Raw genomic sequence first — 17172 nt, forward strand, 5'->3', positions numbered from 1 at the left:
TGACGACCAGGTACTATTGTGGAGGTACTATCTGCAATGGAAAACGGAGCGAAAAGCGAGCCGAGCCGAGCCAAGACGAGGCGAGTCGAGTCGAGTTGAGCTGGTACTGGTAATGGAAAAGCGCCATAAGTTACAGACTACATAACCTTGAAGAATTACATTTCTTTCAGTTCAATTTCTTTCTATAAGTTTGTCTGACTTCTTTTGTAGTTAACATAGGGCTTGAAACCAGACTGATTTATAGCTTTAATCCATAGCACAGATTTATTTATCTTTATTATATAGACCTCTCTCTTTTATTAAAAATAACCACTCACTCTAATAAGCATCTCTTAGATCTCAAAAGACGGCAGACTTGACAAGTGTTTGTGTGAGGGGGTTAAGAGATACATGAAACTCAATTTTAAACAGGTACAAATTAACGTGTTCACACTTACAAATAACCAGATAGAGCAAAAAGCAGCCAGGAAACGGTACAGACACCCAAAAAAAGATTGCAAAGTACAAGGCTGATAGTGCAGTGTTTGCAGGGAGTAGGTTGGCCGCTGGACCGGGAGGGCTCTTGCAGCTTCCGATGGGAGTTCGATGGGTGTTGGGTTAGCCCTGCCGGCAGCTGAATGGAGATGGAGCTTAGCTGCTCGACTGGGAGGCTTTCACAGCATCCGGCAGGAGTTCAATACTCACGGCGATCAGATAGGAATGCTCCAGCCAGCATATGGGCAGAAAATAGTTTTCGACCATGGAGGGCTCTCACGACGTCTGACGGGAGCGCAATACTCACAGCGTCAGACGGGTAAGCCTATGCCAGCTGGCAAACGAGGATGGAACTTTAGCCGTTTTGCCCGGGAGGGCTCTCACAGCATCCGACAGGAGCTCAAAACTCACAGTGATCTAATGGGTAAGCCCCAGCCGGAAGACCGGTGGGAAATAGATTTTGACATAGATAGTGAGAAGAGAAAAGTCTGGGAAGGGCAGGTTGAATGTGAGTGGAAAAGTTTTAAAACATCTCTATGCTGTTAGGTAAGATTGGAGGGTTCTATGAGAAAAGGCTTGAAATATGGAGTTAAGAGAAGAGTCGAGCAATGGCCTCAAAGGGTGATTTATGAGAAAATTAACTCAGAATATTGAGGTACTGGGGTCGGGTTGGGGTCCGCTTCTGAAGCCAGCTGCCTGAATTTCTGAAAGGAAAAGTGAGAGAGAGAGTCAGTAATTTGGTCTTTGGACCCAGGAACATGCTTAGCAGTTATAATGAATTGATTGCAGGCTGCGATCCAAATTAGGAGTCTTATGAGTGGCATCATTGCTTGGGAGTGAGAACGTTTTTTATTGATGCAGTGCACGGTTGCTTCGTTGTTGCAGTAAACTACGATGTTGCTTGTAGACCATTCTTTCCCCCATAGAAAGGCTGCTACGATGAGAGGATACAGTTCAAAGCTGGGAACTGCCTTGTGTCTAAAAACTGATGTGGCCACATAGACACGAACCATCAGCCTTGATAAAATCACCTGAAGCTGATGGAGGGATCTGCTTTGGTGAAAAGTTGGAGAGCGAGAGAAACCAGGTTGCTGTAGAAGAATGATAGACTGTTGCATTGTTTAAGGAAGGCTATCCATAAATTAAGCTCGTCACGGCACAAATTAGTTAGAGAGATTTGGTCTTCTAACGCGTAAACCGAGGACGCAAGGGAGAGAAGATGTGAGATGAAAGAGCAGCCTTGCAGAATTATGTACAGTGTGAAGTTTAGGTGGCCGAGCAGAGATGGGAGTTTGCGTTCAGAACAATTTGGGCTGTCTAGTAGGGTGGATGCGACCAGAATTATTCTGTTGATTTTCTCTTTAGGCAATGAGATCTGGAATTTTACAGTGTTTAAGTTAATGCCCAAAAATTCAACGGACGTGGCTGGGCCCCTTGTTTTGTTCTGGGCAATTGGAATCCCAAGCTTAATGTTTTTGCTTGATCGATGTTGTGATAGTGAAGGGAAAAGTGGGATAAGGCAGTTTATGCTTGGGAACGGAACATTTATGCAGGGCTGAGAGGTTGATTATTAATCATTTTTTAAAATGGGTTGATCATGAAGCCTGAATTAACTTCCTTACTGATCAGGTTGTCTTCTGTGTCAGGTTCTATGAGGGCGAATTGAAGATTATCACAAATAATATTTTGTGAGGGAAGGCTTTCTACTCTGGGTTCAAAACCATGCTCGAGACCAGGCTGAAAATAGTTAGTAAAGTCAGGATTAGGGTGGCAAGACAATTCAGTAGACAAACGGAAAATATTTTCTGGAGTCAACAAGCAATTACATTTTTTTTAATTAATAGATCTCATGACAGGGCATATTAGGCAAGAGCGGCGCTGCAGTAGCTGCAGATGTGCAAAAACCGACAACGCTGTCTTGTACATTTCCCTGTATTAAAGTTATTGCAGACCTGTCTGCTGGAAGAAAAGCTGAGGGTCTTCTTCTGGAATCCGTACCAGAAAAGTCGAAATTGGTGGTTGCTGTGCATGGGATGTAACTGGATGATTTTGTTTGGTTTGGAACAGGACATGGAGGAATTGAGGGATTTACTTGGGGACAAGCCGTGGTGGAATGGGCGACCGATCTACATACTGCACATGAAATGTTCAGACAGTCTAAGAAGAATCTATTGTGGAGGTCTGTGTCCAGCACGCCCCAATAGGGGCACTAATTCCATTGTGAGACTTGAACGACGCATTTAGCTGAAAACAGCTTGTGATAGGTGTAAAAGTGGGTTCTTCCATATGATAACACAAGCTCTGCTATTATCGCAAGATTCTCAATTAAATTCTCACCTCCTATGGGGAAAAGCAGCACAAATGATTCCGCTGTATCGACTGAAAGCGATACAGAATTCTGAGAAGGAAAGGATCCGGGATGGGCTATGAGCTGAATTTTTCTAGGTAACTAAAAAATCGTCACAATCAGTTTGGTGACTTGATTCAATTAGGGGAAGCAGGGAGAGTAGGAAAGATAAATCAATGTCTGCACCTGACAAAATCTGTGCTCTGATGTTGCTGGCGACAGGGAGCGGCTCCAAAGCAATGGCATTCGATGGTATGGGCATATGTGTTGCAGAGAAGAGGGAAAATTATGACCTAGCCTGGGGAAGAGAGTTAGGAGGAAGAAGCTCCTGGGTTGTTTGCAGAGGCAGTCTCACGCTTAGGTCGGCCCCTGGGGCTTGGGTAGTAACGGGGAAGGTAAAGGAAGAGGAAAGCTGGGGTGGAAAATCAGCTGTCTGGGTCTGCGCCGCTAGCAGAGGCAGCCTCACGCTAGGGCCAGTGGTTGGAGCTGTAGGCAAAGAACAAAAAAGAGAATTTGAGACTGATGACTGGGCCTGCGCCGCTAGCGGAGTCATCCTCACACTAGGGTCTGCGGGAGAAGCTGTAGGCCACTGATAGGGGAAAAGGTTAGAGGCAGAGGGAGGAGAGGGAAATGTTATCTGGCCGTGTGTCACTAGCGGAGGCAGCCTCGCGTTAGGAGCTGCAGGCAAAGGACAATGAGGAGGGTTAGAGACGGCAGGATGAAATGGCTGAGATGGCTGAGCTTGCTCACACTAGGGGGAAGGCATTTGTTGAGAGGAGCAGGCATTGTTGTACTGGGTGCAGCGCTGGGGAAAGCCGCGGTGTGTGGCTGAGCAGAGGGAGGACGAGAGTAGGGCCTGGCAGCGGCGGAATCTGGGGCGCAGCCCAGGCTCGCTGAAGGCCTGCTGCCGCGGCCCGATGCATGGGAGGAAGACTGTGTTTGAAAGGGATGTGGCTTTGGGCACCTACAGTCTTTGTTCACTCTACTGGCAGCCTTAGAGGGTAAAAAGGAGCAAACTGTCTGCAGGTTGATGTACAATTGATATTACTATGCTTTATTCATGTCTTAATCCCTACAGTGTCCATTTCTCGATTGCAGATATAGTTGGATGGGCAAGGGTGTACTAAGATGGCAAGGAGGATGGTGGTTGCCTTACCTGTAGGAGCAGGGCTCTGCATCTTGGGGTGTGGAGAACAGAACGGATGGGCTGGCAACCACGCAATGGAGCCAGAAGCTCTGTGGCAGCACCGTGGCAGCACCCGGCGGAGAGTGGGTGCTGCTTAGTTCGGTGGAGTGCGGCAAAAGATTTCGGGAGAAGAGGAATGCGTCATCAGATGGGAACAGCTCAATCTCTGACACAGCTGCAATTGGGCGGGTCCAAATGCAGAAAACTGTCGAGGAACATAGATGAGTCGGCTATATATATATATATATAGGCCTCCTCTTGTACTGATTGGATAGGCAATATGAATGGGTTCCTCCCAAATGTTGTCAAGAAAAAATCATGACTTGTTTAATGGTCACAACTGGACACTTGACAAACATAAAAATTTAGAGTGCGTATGTGTCGCTAGTATACTAATTTGGGCTTTAGATCAAAGTATTTGGTTTTTATGTGCTTTATGTACTCAAAGTGCTCAAATTTTGTCATCAAGACAGCCCAATTTTTCGAACTCTGTAATTGTAATTTTTACATTCGTAAAAGAAATGGATGAGATGGAACAACAACAAACTACTAATGATGGCAACAACAATAGACGGCAAAGTCGGAGGCAGATTCGATGACTGGCAAATTCGAGAGGCAAATTCGATGACTGCTTGCATGAGGGGGTCAAGAGATACCCACAACTTTTAAACGTTTAAACAAGTTTAAACGAGTACAAAGACATCTTATCCCTCTTAACTTTTGGAAAGAAGTAGCACAGACATTAAATTAAATAGACATTGAAAGGCTATATATACATTTGTACGCATATGCATTGTGTTCGTGAACAAAACTTTTTAGGATTTATGCGTTCGGCTGTGTGCATACATTAAGCTCTTAAATTAAAACGGAAGTATACTTTGGGAATTACACTCGTGGTTTTCAACTGGTTGGTCGAGACCCAAATTAGGTCACAGGTCTGTTTTGACAGGATAGAGAAATGCTAAATGCAATTTTTTTTTTTTTTTTTTTAAAGTAGCTACTAATTGTGCAAAGTAAAAGAGCAAAATAAATAGGTTTATTAACTGGTTGGAAAAAACATTATACTGTACATATCTTTTGTTGCTCATGTTCAAGTCCATGCATCCAATCAAACTACGCCCAAATTCTACATTAAATATGGGTTCAATTGCAACAAGGGTTAAAATAAGCAGTTAAAATGGCCACACTAGGCTTTACCTTCCATCGTCTTTCATTCTTATGCATTTATACATGTGCATGGGAGACCGGATACGCAAACTAATGCAAAGAAGTTTTGGTGAACTCTGACTATGGAAGCAAAATAATGCCAGATGTTTTTGAAATAAAAAAGCCTGTTGAATTGCACTACTTGAAAAAAATAGGCATTGCATTACCATGCTTGCATTTTAATGCATTGTATTTTCAGGGCTTGCATTTTTAGGGGCTGAAATTCAACATGGTTGAATATTTAAGCTGTGAATATTTCAATTAAAAACACATTTTCATTATTAAAAATTCAATAATCCATATTCACCTTTCATATTTCACTTCCAAAATATTCAAACTGTTTAAAAATACAACCTATAATATTCAACAGGCATTTTTCAGTCCATTTTATTTCGCTTTGCAAATTCGCTTCCACAAATTCAGTGGTTCAAATTCGACAGTAAATTCAACATTGACATCCAGGAACTGCAGGAAAAGCAGTAGATTGCTGAGCATACTCTCCATCTGCTGTTAGTCAACCTCACCAGCAGGAGGTGCAAAGCGCATGTTGTTGACGAAGACCAGCAACAGTTAGAACAAGCCATTCATTCATAAAATGAAAATGATTATCTGTGTCAGTCTATATGCGGAAAAGATGATAAAGACACAAAAGCTGTGTTTATGTTTCATTCAACATGTTATCAGCTTTCTCTACCATGAACGGGATTATAATCGGTTTCCCTCAATACCTCATCATACTCAAGGATTCCCCTTCTGTTGGGACAAAACGCTTAACGTAGCTTAATGGACTAATACAGTGATATAAAAGACCAAACTCGCACCTTATTGGGAATGTAGGCTGTAGGCTACTATATAGGCTACAGGCAAGCAGATGGACTCAGAATATGAACTTAACGCGCAAGTTTCATGCTGAGCATTTCGTGATATACTGGCACAAAATCAACACTTGATCAATTAATACTAACACTTTCTTTTCTCTTCTATTCTATTCTCTCTCTCTCTCTCTCTCTCTCTCTCTTTCTTTATATATATATATTATATATATATGTATATGGCTATGCCTACGTGTATTGCATTAGTTTAAACTGGGAAGAGTCATAGCACTTGCATATTGTTGTCCTCCTATTGTTAGTTTAACTGTAAATCGCTTTGGATAAAAGCGTCTGCTAAATGACTAAATGTAGCCTAATAAGTGTAAAACTGGCTTGACATTGGACATTCGCACATTTAGGGACCGTCTCCAAAGTTGCATACAACATTGGCATACACGTTTCTAACTTCAATAGCAAACTTTAATTTATTTGAATAAATATAAAAAATCCAAAGGGTGCGCAGTATGCCTGACACTACACGTACACTTTGCAGTTGGTTTTATGACTGTAAGTCGTTCTATTCAAATGCTATTGAAGTTAGAAACGTGTATACCAATGTCGTATACACTTTAGAGACGGCCCCTAAATGTGCAAAAGTCCAACGTCAAGCCAACTTTATGCCAGTCTATCACTGGGAAACGCTCAGCATTAAGCTTTGCGCGTTAAGTTCATATTCTGAGTCCATCTGCTTGCCTGCGAGTTTGGTCTTTTATATCACTGTAATTAGTCCATTAAGCAACGTTAAGCATTTTATATGTCCAGCAGGGGAATCCTGAAGTATTGAGGGAAACCCTATAGCCTGCATGCACAACATCGCCACAATATAAAGTTAAAGCAGAACTTGGTAACTTTTTTAACTTAATAAAACTGTCTAGAAATCATTTGGATGGTTAAACAACCTGTTCTGGTGATATTGGCTGTTCCCAGGCGGAAAACCAACCTTGCAACTTGGGGACTACCGTCCCGGCAAGATAGAAATTGGAAGTCTCGTGAAAAGCGAGAACGAGAACGAGCGCGAAACACGAATTGCTTTACGGCAATTCGACATAAACACACACGCATGTATGATGTATTACCCACCTTGGTAGACATAGCTCCACACGATACAGTTGGCTTGCTCCGATCATAACAAACGCACATGAGCAGCGGTAGAGAGGGGGAGGAGGCCGCCGCAAGTGAGTTTTTTACGACAGTGTTGTGAAATATACGCCCCACAGCGGAATCTCGTCAGTGTTGCCAGACGTACGATAATTATCGTATTTGTACGATAATTTTGACCTCTGTAAGATGTACGATCAATAATGACAAAAAATCCTATAATGTACGATAATTTCAGAACTGTGTGACACTTCAAATGATGGTCGTAATCATAGAGCTTCTATACTCATTGATCTAGCTGTGGATTCTACGTCTACCGGGAGAAGAACGTGAAGAGAGAGGGAGCGAGAGACCTTGCGTGTGTGTGCTAGTGTGCCTCACGAAGCGCATGTAAGGACCCAACCAATCAATTGTAAGTGCGGGTGGGCTTTTATCTATACTCCCGAACCGAATTAATCAGAACCGACACTGAATTTAACTTAAAACCGCCGTCATAATAATCACAAATACACTTACATTGCTGTAAATGAGTTTTATGAATGAATGGCTTGTTCTAACTGTTGCTGGTCTTCGTCAACAACACGCGCTTTTGCACCTCCTGCTGGTGAGGATGACTATCAGCAGATGGAGAGCATGCTCGGCAATCTACTGCTTTTCCTGCAGCTCCTGAATGTCAATGTTGAATTTACTGTCGAATTTGAACCACTGAATTTGTGGAAGCGAATTTGCAAAGCGAAATAAAATGGACTGAAAAATGCCTGTTGAATATTATAGGTTGTATTTTTAAACAGATTGAATATTTTGGAAGTGAAATATGAAGGGTGAATATGGATTATTTAATTTTTTATAATGAAAATGTGTTTGAAATGTTTTTAATTGAAATATTCACATCTTAAATATTCAACCATGTTGAATTTCAGCCCATAAAAATGCAAGCCCTAAAAATACAATGCATTAAAATGCAAGCATGGTTAATGCAATGCCTATTTTTTTTCCAAGTAGTGCAATTCAACAGGCTTTTTGTTTCAAAAACATTTGGCATTATTTTACTTCCATATCTGACCTGCAAATGCATATGACGTGACCAAAATTTGTGACCTACATTTCCAATTCAGCTGTTCATGTAAATAATTGTGGCTTTTCTTGGGCCTATGCAGTTTTCAATAAATATATAATTTACTTTTGTATAACAATCAATTTTGGAACTGTGTTTGGTTGCCACTTATAATTTGGATAATTTGGGTATTAAAGCAAATCCAGCTAAAAACCACTTAAATCTCTTAGATGTTTATTTTCATTCATCTGAAAACACCTCAAAATGTGACTCTACTGCCTCTTGGCCATCTCCATATGCCTTCAGCTCAATGACCAAAATCATTGATGCAGTATGGTGTAAATGGGACTCTGTGGGGTTCCACAGGAAGTGACCGCCAGGCTAGGTAGTTTCCTGGCTCGGCCTGTGTAACAGACGGTCCGTGTTGGCTCTGACAGCCAACTGATCTCCTGCAGCGGGGCAAGAACAACACTGCTCAAAATACTGACAAACTAGTGACAGAAAGCCACCACACATACAGTATGAGCAGGATGCACAGTGCAGGAACTACAAAGATTCTAGCTTTCATATGGGTGTGGAGAAGAGGACATTCATAGCTGCTGTATCTATGACAGTATTAAAAACGGCTAAAATTTGCTTAAAAAAACAGTGCTTGCAAGGCAGCAAAAAAAAAAAAATGATAGGTTCGTTTCTGGTTTTCATATGAAATAGTATATCAGAGTATATCTTGCTTATTGTGATGCTCACACACATCTGGTTTTCTTACATCTGTGTACAAGAATCAACAGCTAACATGACATCATATTTGAGGTGTAAATACAGATATAAATGTTTAAATAAATGCATGAGAGAAAAGAAAGAAGACCACAAATCAGTATGCAAATAAATGCAAATTAGAACATGAATCACAAATATGCAAATTGTACAATGACATTATCACTCTATGTTTCATTTTGAATGGCCAAATGCTAATGATGTAAGTCAACACTGATTAACTTTAAAGGGGTGGTTGATTATGATTTCACTTTTTTAACTTTAGTTAGTGTGTAATGTTGCTGTTTGAGCATAAACAACACCTCTAAAGTTACAACGCTCAAAGTTCAAAGCAAAGGGAGATATTTGCTTTTAAAGAAATCGCTTTTTAAGGACGGCAACAAACGGCTGGTTGGGACTACACAAGCTTCCTCCCGGGTTAGTGACATCATTAACCCTAAAATGTACATAAACCCCACCCCCGAAAAACTATTTATAGCTCAAGACAGAATATGCTAATCAATGACTAGAAGATAACTACACATAAGCTACATAAATTCATCAACTAACCATTCAGAAATGTCCTGTTGCTTCTACATGTTGTCACTTCTTCTTGAGTCTCTCCATCATTGTCTGAATCCAGTTTGAACATAAAAGTCTAAAAGTTTTAGAGATTTTCAGTGAATGTCTGTGTGAGTACAAGCTGTTGAAGCTCCACCCTCTGTGCCACGAGCAGCAGGTCATTTGCATTTAAAGGAACAGACACAAAACGGTGCATTTTTGCTCACCCTTAAGGCGAGACACGGTAGGCAAAAACATAGTTTTTTTTTTACTGGTCAATTTTGAGATTTTTGGATATTTGTCTTCAATAACATGTCTTCTTTCAGACTTGTGGTGAAAAAAAGTCCGAAATACACATTTAGGTCTTTATTTTACTACACTTTGTCTGTTTGCGTCTGTAGATTTCTCATAAATTCAACAAAAGTTGGCATTCTTAATCAACATGCTGCCCCGCGATCGCTGTCTGCACCCTGTCATCACATGCACCGCTGGAAAGCTCTCTCTCTCCTGTACAATGCTGTCGGATCCAAATATGGTCATTTCCTTTTTATCAGCAACCAATCGTGAAAGTAAAAGGGCTGAATGCGCAATCTCATTGGCTGATGATAAATCTTTAAAGGGGACATATCATGCCAAATGCACTTTTTTAGCCCCTAAATGCATTTTGTTGTATATTTGGAGTGTTTAGAAGTACAGAAAATATGAAATTATTCTCTTCAGGTGCTTCGTTGATATCTTTATATTCTGTTTTGGTCATATTTTTCAACCTGTTCCGATTTTTCTGATATCTATGACGTTTTTTGAACTATTACGTCACAGTATTTGCAGCGGAACTGCCAAATAAGGACATTGACTTCCGGCCCAACACTTCGAGCAATCCGCCATTTTTATTTCTCGCTGCAATTTTGTAGTCCAAGCTAAAGGATGCAGAAGTTACGAGAGGGTAAGTTAAAATGTTCGGTTGTTGGATGTAGTAACCCACACACTTCATTACACCGTCTAATGTAGATAAACTGCCGCGCTTGTGACAAGGGCGCATGTTTAACTGAAAGAACGAGCAGAGAGAGAGACCCGGTCGCGCGCGCGCGCTCTCTCTCTCTCTTCAGAGCCAGGCGAAAGTGTAAACAAGACATCACCGTCTCCAAACTAGACGCTGTCTTGCTCTCTCTCCCTCGCACATATTAATCGAAATAAATCGACACGGTGGTAAAAGGTCGGAAGACCAAAGTTTCATGTGTAAATACAGTACACACCAGTGCGATACATCCATATGAATACGTTGTTCTACAGGTTCGTCGTCTTCATTTTCATCTCGCTCTGGCTCGAACATGTAAGGCTGGCTGGACAAGTCTTCCGTTGTTGACATTTTGTTAATAACTTGTGAATAAAAAGTTTCTGTGCCGCTAGATAATCGTATCTCTGCTATCAAACTATAAAAATGGCCGAACGGGGTGGAGTTGAACTTCTGCAACCTGGAGAGGGGGCGGGGTATGAAGTGTCTCAATAGTATTTAAAGAGACCGCACCAAAACGATTTGCTCTCAGACGCACATCAGAAAAGGGGTAGAAAAGGGGCCTGTGGAGCTATAATAATGAAGAATTCAGACCCAAGCATTGCAGTTCCGCTTTATATAGACTACAAATGTATGATTTATATGTAAAAAGGAACAATTTAAAAGCATGATATGTCTCCTTTAAAGCCCGTTTTCTCAAAATGACTTTTCTCTCATACTCCAAGTCCGAAATCTCCACTTCAGTAGCACCTATATACACCAAACTTGCCAGTCTTGTACCTAGTTATATTATAAAGACATTTACAGAGGGATTTGTAAATATATTATTCCTAGCCTGATTTATATAACATTTTATTCCAAAAAACATGGCGAAAATATTTTTTTTAAGGCTATTGACAGTATATTCTGATTTACAGGATAACAAAAGTAGATATCCATAAATCCCTCTGTAATTTTTTTCCCATCTAATATGTGAACACAATGAAAAAATTGTGCAATTACAGAAAACTTGTAATACATTTTTTTCTCATCTTAATGTAGGTAATCAACTGGGAAAGTTTCATGGTGATATCTGCTAGTTAAAAATTTTACCCTATTCACCTGTAGTGTCTCGCCTTAAAAATGACAATTTTAACATGCTATATAAAAATATCCGTGAGGTATTTTGAGCTAAAACTTCACATACACACTCTGGGGACATCAAAGACTTATTTTACATCTTGTGAAAAGGGCATTATACCACCCCTTTAATTTTACATTTCACAAGTATAATGTTTACAAAAGCAAAACTAGACAGCACTTAGACTACACTGAAGAATAAAACTTAAAGGTAAATCTAAAAAGGTATCTATGGAGGTTTAGGCTGAATTTCTTGCAGAAAAGTGTGAGGAAAATAAACAAATATATATTTCTATACAATGCTGCCTTGCAAACACAGTAAGAATGATTTACTGCAAATTGTGTAAAGCATTCATTATGCTTTTACACTTTATTTTCGTTGCATTTATACAAGTGTTATGTATTATTATGACTTACCCTCCCTCACAAATCTGTACCCGTGAGCTGTACTTGGAGGTAGATAGTCGGTCCTCCTTCTCCACTGCGGTTTTCTTTTCTACCTCTGTCAACTCAGCTTGCTGGGCTTCTTTCGGTTCTGTGGGCTGAGTGGCATGTACCTACACTCGAGAGAGACACGGGCAAGTTCACCAACCCTATTCCGGGAGCCCAGGGAGACAGAGATGGGGGGGGGGAGTCTCATTCAACATTTTAAGTTGACTTTGTATACTTTTTATAAGTAAAATTTACAAGTTTACATTAATGTTGTCTTGTGAAAGTTAAGTTTAATCACATTTTAAAACTGTGGAGTGGGGACTGTAAGTCACTTACCTTTGTATTACTTAAACCCTCATATGCCTTTTAAAATACTGAGCTAAAAAAAACACATAATCCCTCCATTTAATAATATCAATGTCAGCTAGCATAACAGTTATTCTCCCAACTGAAAAATTAAGTTTAAAGTGGACAAGCTGTTTTGGGAACATGGTAGCTGGTTAACCAACTAATAACCAGCTTGGAGCAGCTAGAAACCAGCTACCATGTTATAAAACACAGCTACAAGCTAAAGCTGATTTTCCAAGCAGGGCAGAAATAATTGACGTGATGAATGCAAGAGTTGTTACATTTACCTCAGTCACGTTAGGCTTTTGGGACTCAGGTGTCTCTTGTTTCCTGTCTAGAGGGGGTGACATGGCTGCCATGGTGTAGATGAGAGGTTCTGGTCTCTGCCTGCAGTGCAACAGGGCTAGCATTTCCTTGCTTGTCAGGCCAGGAGGGTTTGGATTGCGGGTACTTGTACACCATGAAGAATAGACTGAGTTTTGTTGTTCACTCTGTATAGATGGATTGGGCTTTATGTAGTTTAGATAGCACCAGGTAAAAGTAAGGTTAGTGTTAAGAGTCAGAAATGGTGGTTCTTTGTGTTCTGTTGGTAAGATGACACTTTGCTCACCCAGTCTTTCATCCTTCTTGCATTCAATCAAAACTTCATCATTTCCCCTTCCATTTTCCTGTTTTTTCTCCTCCTCTTTCACACGTTTCTGCTGTTGCTCACTTTCTGGGCTGAGCTCCTCACTGCTTGTCGGGGATAGCACACGTTTGGTTGCTCCAGCACTTACTGATTTGGATCCATCAGATATTGGTTGTTGGTCCATGATTTCAAACTTTGAGACCACTTGAACTGAACTGACTCCAGAGCAGCAAGGTTCCTGAGGCCTTGAGGCAAATGTTTGTGAAGCTGTAGTATAAATAGAGCCTGTATGGTGTGGAAGGTGTGAATTAAGACGGACTGGAATTCTCTGAGCTGGTAAAGGTCTCAGTAGTTCTGTGTTTGAAGTAACATCAAAACCAAGATTCTGATGGTGGCGATAATGAGTGAGGTATGGTTGGTTGACCCTTGTATCAGAATTCACCAATTCATTCTCCATTGGAATTTCAAGCTTGAGTCCTGTTGACATTGAAGAATAATGAGCTCTGGCAGCACCTGATGGACAAAGCAGACTTCCCATTGTTGTGGGCTGGTCAGTATGAATCAATGGTGTCAACTGCAATGCATTCTGCTGGGTATTCTCTGATAAAACATCCTGTGATTGCATTATCTGCTTCTCACTAAATGTGTGTACAGTATTGCTTAAAGACAGAAGATGGGTGGTGGTTGGACTGTAAGAGATTGCTGGGCTATGGCTAGGTGATGTGCTAATCCTTTGAGTTGGAGAACTGGTGTTGAAGATTTTAGAAGATTGATCCTCCTCCTCAGGTTCCCTCACTGCACTATGCCTCATTAGAAGGCATTTCCGCCTCTCTCTCCATCCTGCAGGGGTCCGATCTGGAGACAAACTGCTGTAGTCAAAAGACTTACTGCGAGCTTCCTTAATAAGGTTAACATGTTGAGGAACATGGGGTGCCTGCTCAGATGCAGAGCGCCTCATTTCTCTGTGAGAATTTGTGGGAATTGTCAAAGTATGAGTGGCTCTTGATCTCCTAGTTGGTGTCATATCTGCATCAGCTTTGCAAGCCTCTTCAAATGAAGTTGATCGACTGGAGGTGTGAGATACACAACTGTCTTGACTTGGACTGTGAGGCAGGGACATTGATTCAAAGCTTGAGTCCCCTGATGACTGGGCAGCTTCTGCAAGACGGAGACGTTTCTTTTTAGGCGGTAACTTCTCAATTGGAAGTTGGGCTAAAGTTGGACTTCTTTGGGGCCATTGGAACTCACTGACCTTTTCAGCGTCCTTGATTTTAGGTACAGTTGGAGGGGGTGATACTGTCAATGTGTTGGTGTTTGAATCTTCAGTGACCAGAATCTCTGGCACTTGGACATTGTGTTGCCGTACAAGTTTACGGAAGTATGGTTTAGTTGACTGTGATTGTGAGCAAGGAGAACAATGGGAGACATCATGAGGATGAGAGACCTCATCTGGTCCAGGGTTTTTTAAAGTACTATCATGTTTCTCAAATGAACTAGTATGTTGTATGACAGATATTCCTTTCAAAGCACATTCTGTGCCATGTTCTTGACCTAATTCAATGGTCCCTTTAATAGGCTGTTCACAAGATGGCATATATCCTTTGAGTGATATATAAGAAACTGAGGGTAAAGAAGGATCGTCAAGTTCTATACTCTCTTCTTTTCTTCTTTTTCTAAATGCAAAAGCACCAGGACGAGTTGTGAATGTTCTTTTGTGTTCTTCCACTTGATAGACTGGAATTTCAGTTTGTTGAGAAATATGAACCATGCAGTGTGTTTGATATCTCTCCCAGTCATTAAAAACTATACCACATGCATCACACTCAAGTGGCTCTTGTTTCTGGCTGGGATCAGGCACTGCAGGAACTGAGGGATGAAATGATGAGCTGGAATAGGGATGTCCGTCTATGGTAATTTCAGCACCGATGGGCAATTCAATGGCAGGCTGTCGTCTTAGCATACCATGACGCCGATTATGAACTGGTTGCTGGTCATCAAAGGATTGGCTAAGGCGAAGACTAAGAGAAGTTTCAGACACATCACTAACGCTTGCATCTGAGGGCATGGAGTGACTTCTCAGAAGAGGAGCAGTTGATGTTGCGTCAGTTTGTTCCATACTGAGAGAATGGTGCTGAAATTTCTCACAAGGTACACCAAGAGTAATTGAACCACTGCTCTTTGTACTCACATCTATTTCTTTTGGACTGTGAAGGAAAGGCTCTTTAGAAGAGGCTGGCTTCAGTTCTGTGCTGCTTCTCCTAGAGAGTGAGAACCTTCTTGGTTTGACACTGTCAATCTTACTGGTGTCTACCACAGCCTCATTGATGGTGATGAGTTTTGTTATGTGGTCAATAACTTGCTTTTTTGGCACAGAGAATGGAATTCTTTTACTTTCTTGCCCAGCAGGATGGGCATGTTGCTGATGAGCAGTCCTCTGTAACTGACCAAGACGACCAAACTTTCCCAGGATGACCTCTGCATAGCTTTTGGCACTTGTGTTTGGTGGACTATCTTGAGAGACTTCTGTGCTCTCAGATCGAGAGAAATAGCCTGACTCTGTGCTACCTTTGCTACTTAGACCAAATGATGAGGATGTTTCATCAGATGATCCTATAGGTGTACGTCTTCCTCTGCTAAGTCTCATTGCAAGTCTCTTTTTAACTGCATGAGAATCTTCTGTACCTTGTAACTGTTTATCAGAGCACTTTTCTGTGGTATTTTGCTTTTGAATGGACATCCTTTGTTTTTCTAAAAAGGAGGATGGTTGGCTTTCATCTTCTGATTCTGTAAGTGGCTCCTCCGAACAACTTATACTTGGTCCTTCCCTATCTGCAGTCAGACCAGCTTTCACCCTATGAGTATGTGATTTTCTGTGCTTGTACAGGTTACTTTTAGTCTTGAAGGAGAACCCGCATGGTGCACATGGGTAAGGTCTCTCTCCAGTGTGGGAACGAATGTGTTTTTGAAGCACACTGGGCTTGGCACAAGCACGACCACAATATGAGCACACATACTTTCCGGGCTTTTGAGGTTTACGCTCACGTTTTTGTCGAGGTGTACTTTCCAGGGCCTCATCCATGGAACAGGATGGTATAGCTGATACTGCTGAGGATGAAGATCCAGATGGCATTTCACTAGGCTGCTTCATGTTATCATCAGGATATTCAGAACTACCAGATAGCCTTGGTGGCTTTACCTCTTCAACATTATCTGTCTCCTGAGCAGTTTTCTTCTGTAATCTGAGACGCTTTCTCTCAGGATTAATACGTTTTTGCTTTTGTCCATGATGCTGCTGGGTGCCAACCTTGTTCTGTTCATGATACTGTGGGACTGAATGTGGCTGGGGGTTGTCCACTGGAGTCTCATTCTGCTTTTCTAAACCTCCAGATTGCTCCCCTGTGGTCAACTGGCTATGCAAGGCCTCCATAAAATTTGATGAAAGCCTGAAGTACTGTTTATTCCAGACTGCGAATGACCAAATAATTTAATTGATTCAGAGCATCGCTTAATACATTGTTTCATTCAACATATGCATGGATCGTCACAACTGTAGCATTCTGTATACATCATTGCTTGATGTGAGAATAGCTTCTTCAAATTAATTTTGTGGAATACCACTATAACTTTTTCAGTTACAGATAATTCTGCCTCTTCTGTTTCTTGTCCCTTCTTGTCCTTGGAAATCCATGGCAACTTTGTTTTTCCATGAGTGCCCTGTCTGGTTTTCAAGTCCCTGTGTTCTGCTGATGTTTTATGTTCTGCCTGGTTCAGATGATGATCCACTTCAAAGATACAAATTCTGGGAAATACCAGAAGGCAACAGAATTAGTCAGACTGTCAATTCTACATTATAATTGCTGATATAATATCACACAATACACCCTATATTCATGTGTGTAGCAATGCTCAAAGCCTCCAGATCACACAGAGCATGCACACAAAATAAATATGTGAGCATTTGAAAGCAGTAGCCTGACAGTCAGACAGATCGAAGTTATCGTTCTGAGTTTGTACTTGCTATTTCCAATACTGCAGAAAGACTGGCATGTTACTTTTTCTTTTTTAATTTAGTTGTACCAAAG

At 41.2% G+C, this 17172-nt stretch overlaps 1 protein-coding gene across 1 annotated transcript in view; it reads right to left on the minus strand.

The window, feature by feature from the left end:
* The window catches only part of hivep3a (HIVEP zinc finger 3a), a 64625-nt gene that overhangs the window by 20302 nt on the left and 27151 nt on the right, over window positions 1–17172 (minus strand). Inside the window, exons 3-4 of the mRNA XM_084422706.1 lie at window positions 12750–16889; window positions 12100–12239 (exon numbers count right to left, since the gene is read on the minus strand). Of these exons, the coding sequence (XP_084278832.1) occupies window positions 12100–12239; window positions 12750–16517 (3908 nt within the window). The 5' untranslated portion in view covers window positions 16518–16889. The remainder of the gene's footprint in view (window positions 1–12099; window positions 12240–12749; window positions 16890–17172) is intronic.

Source organism: Rutilus rutilus (genome assembly GCF_951802725.1).
Source record: "Rutilus rutilus genome assembly, chromosome: 11".
Lineage (NCBI taxonomy): Eukaryota > Metazoa > Chordata > Actinopteri > Cypriniformes > Leuciscidae > Rutilus > Rutilus rutilus.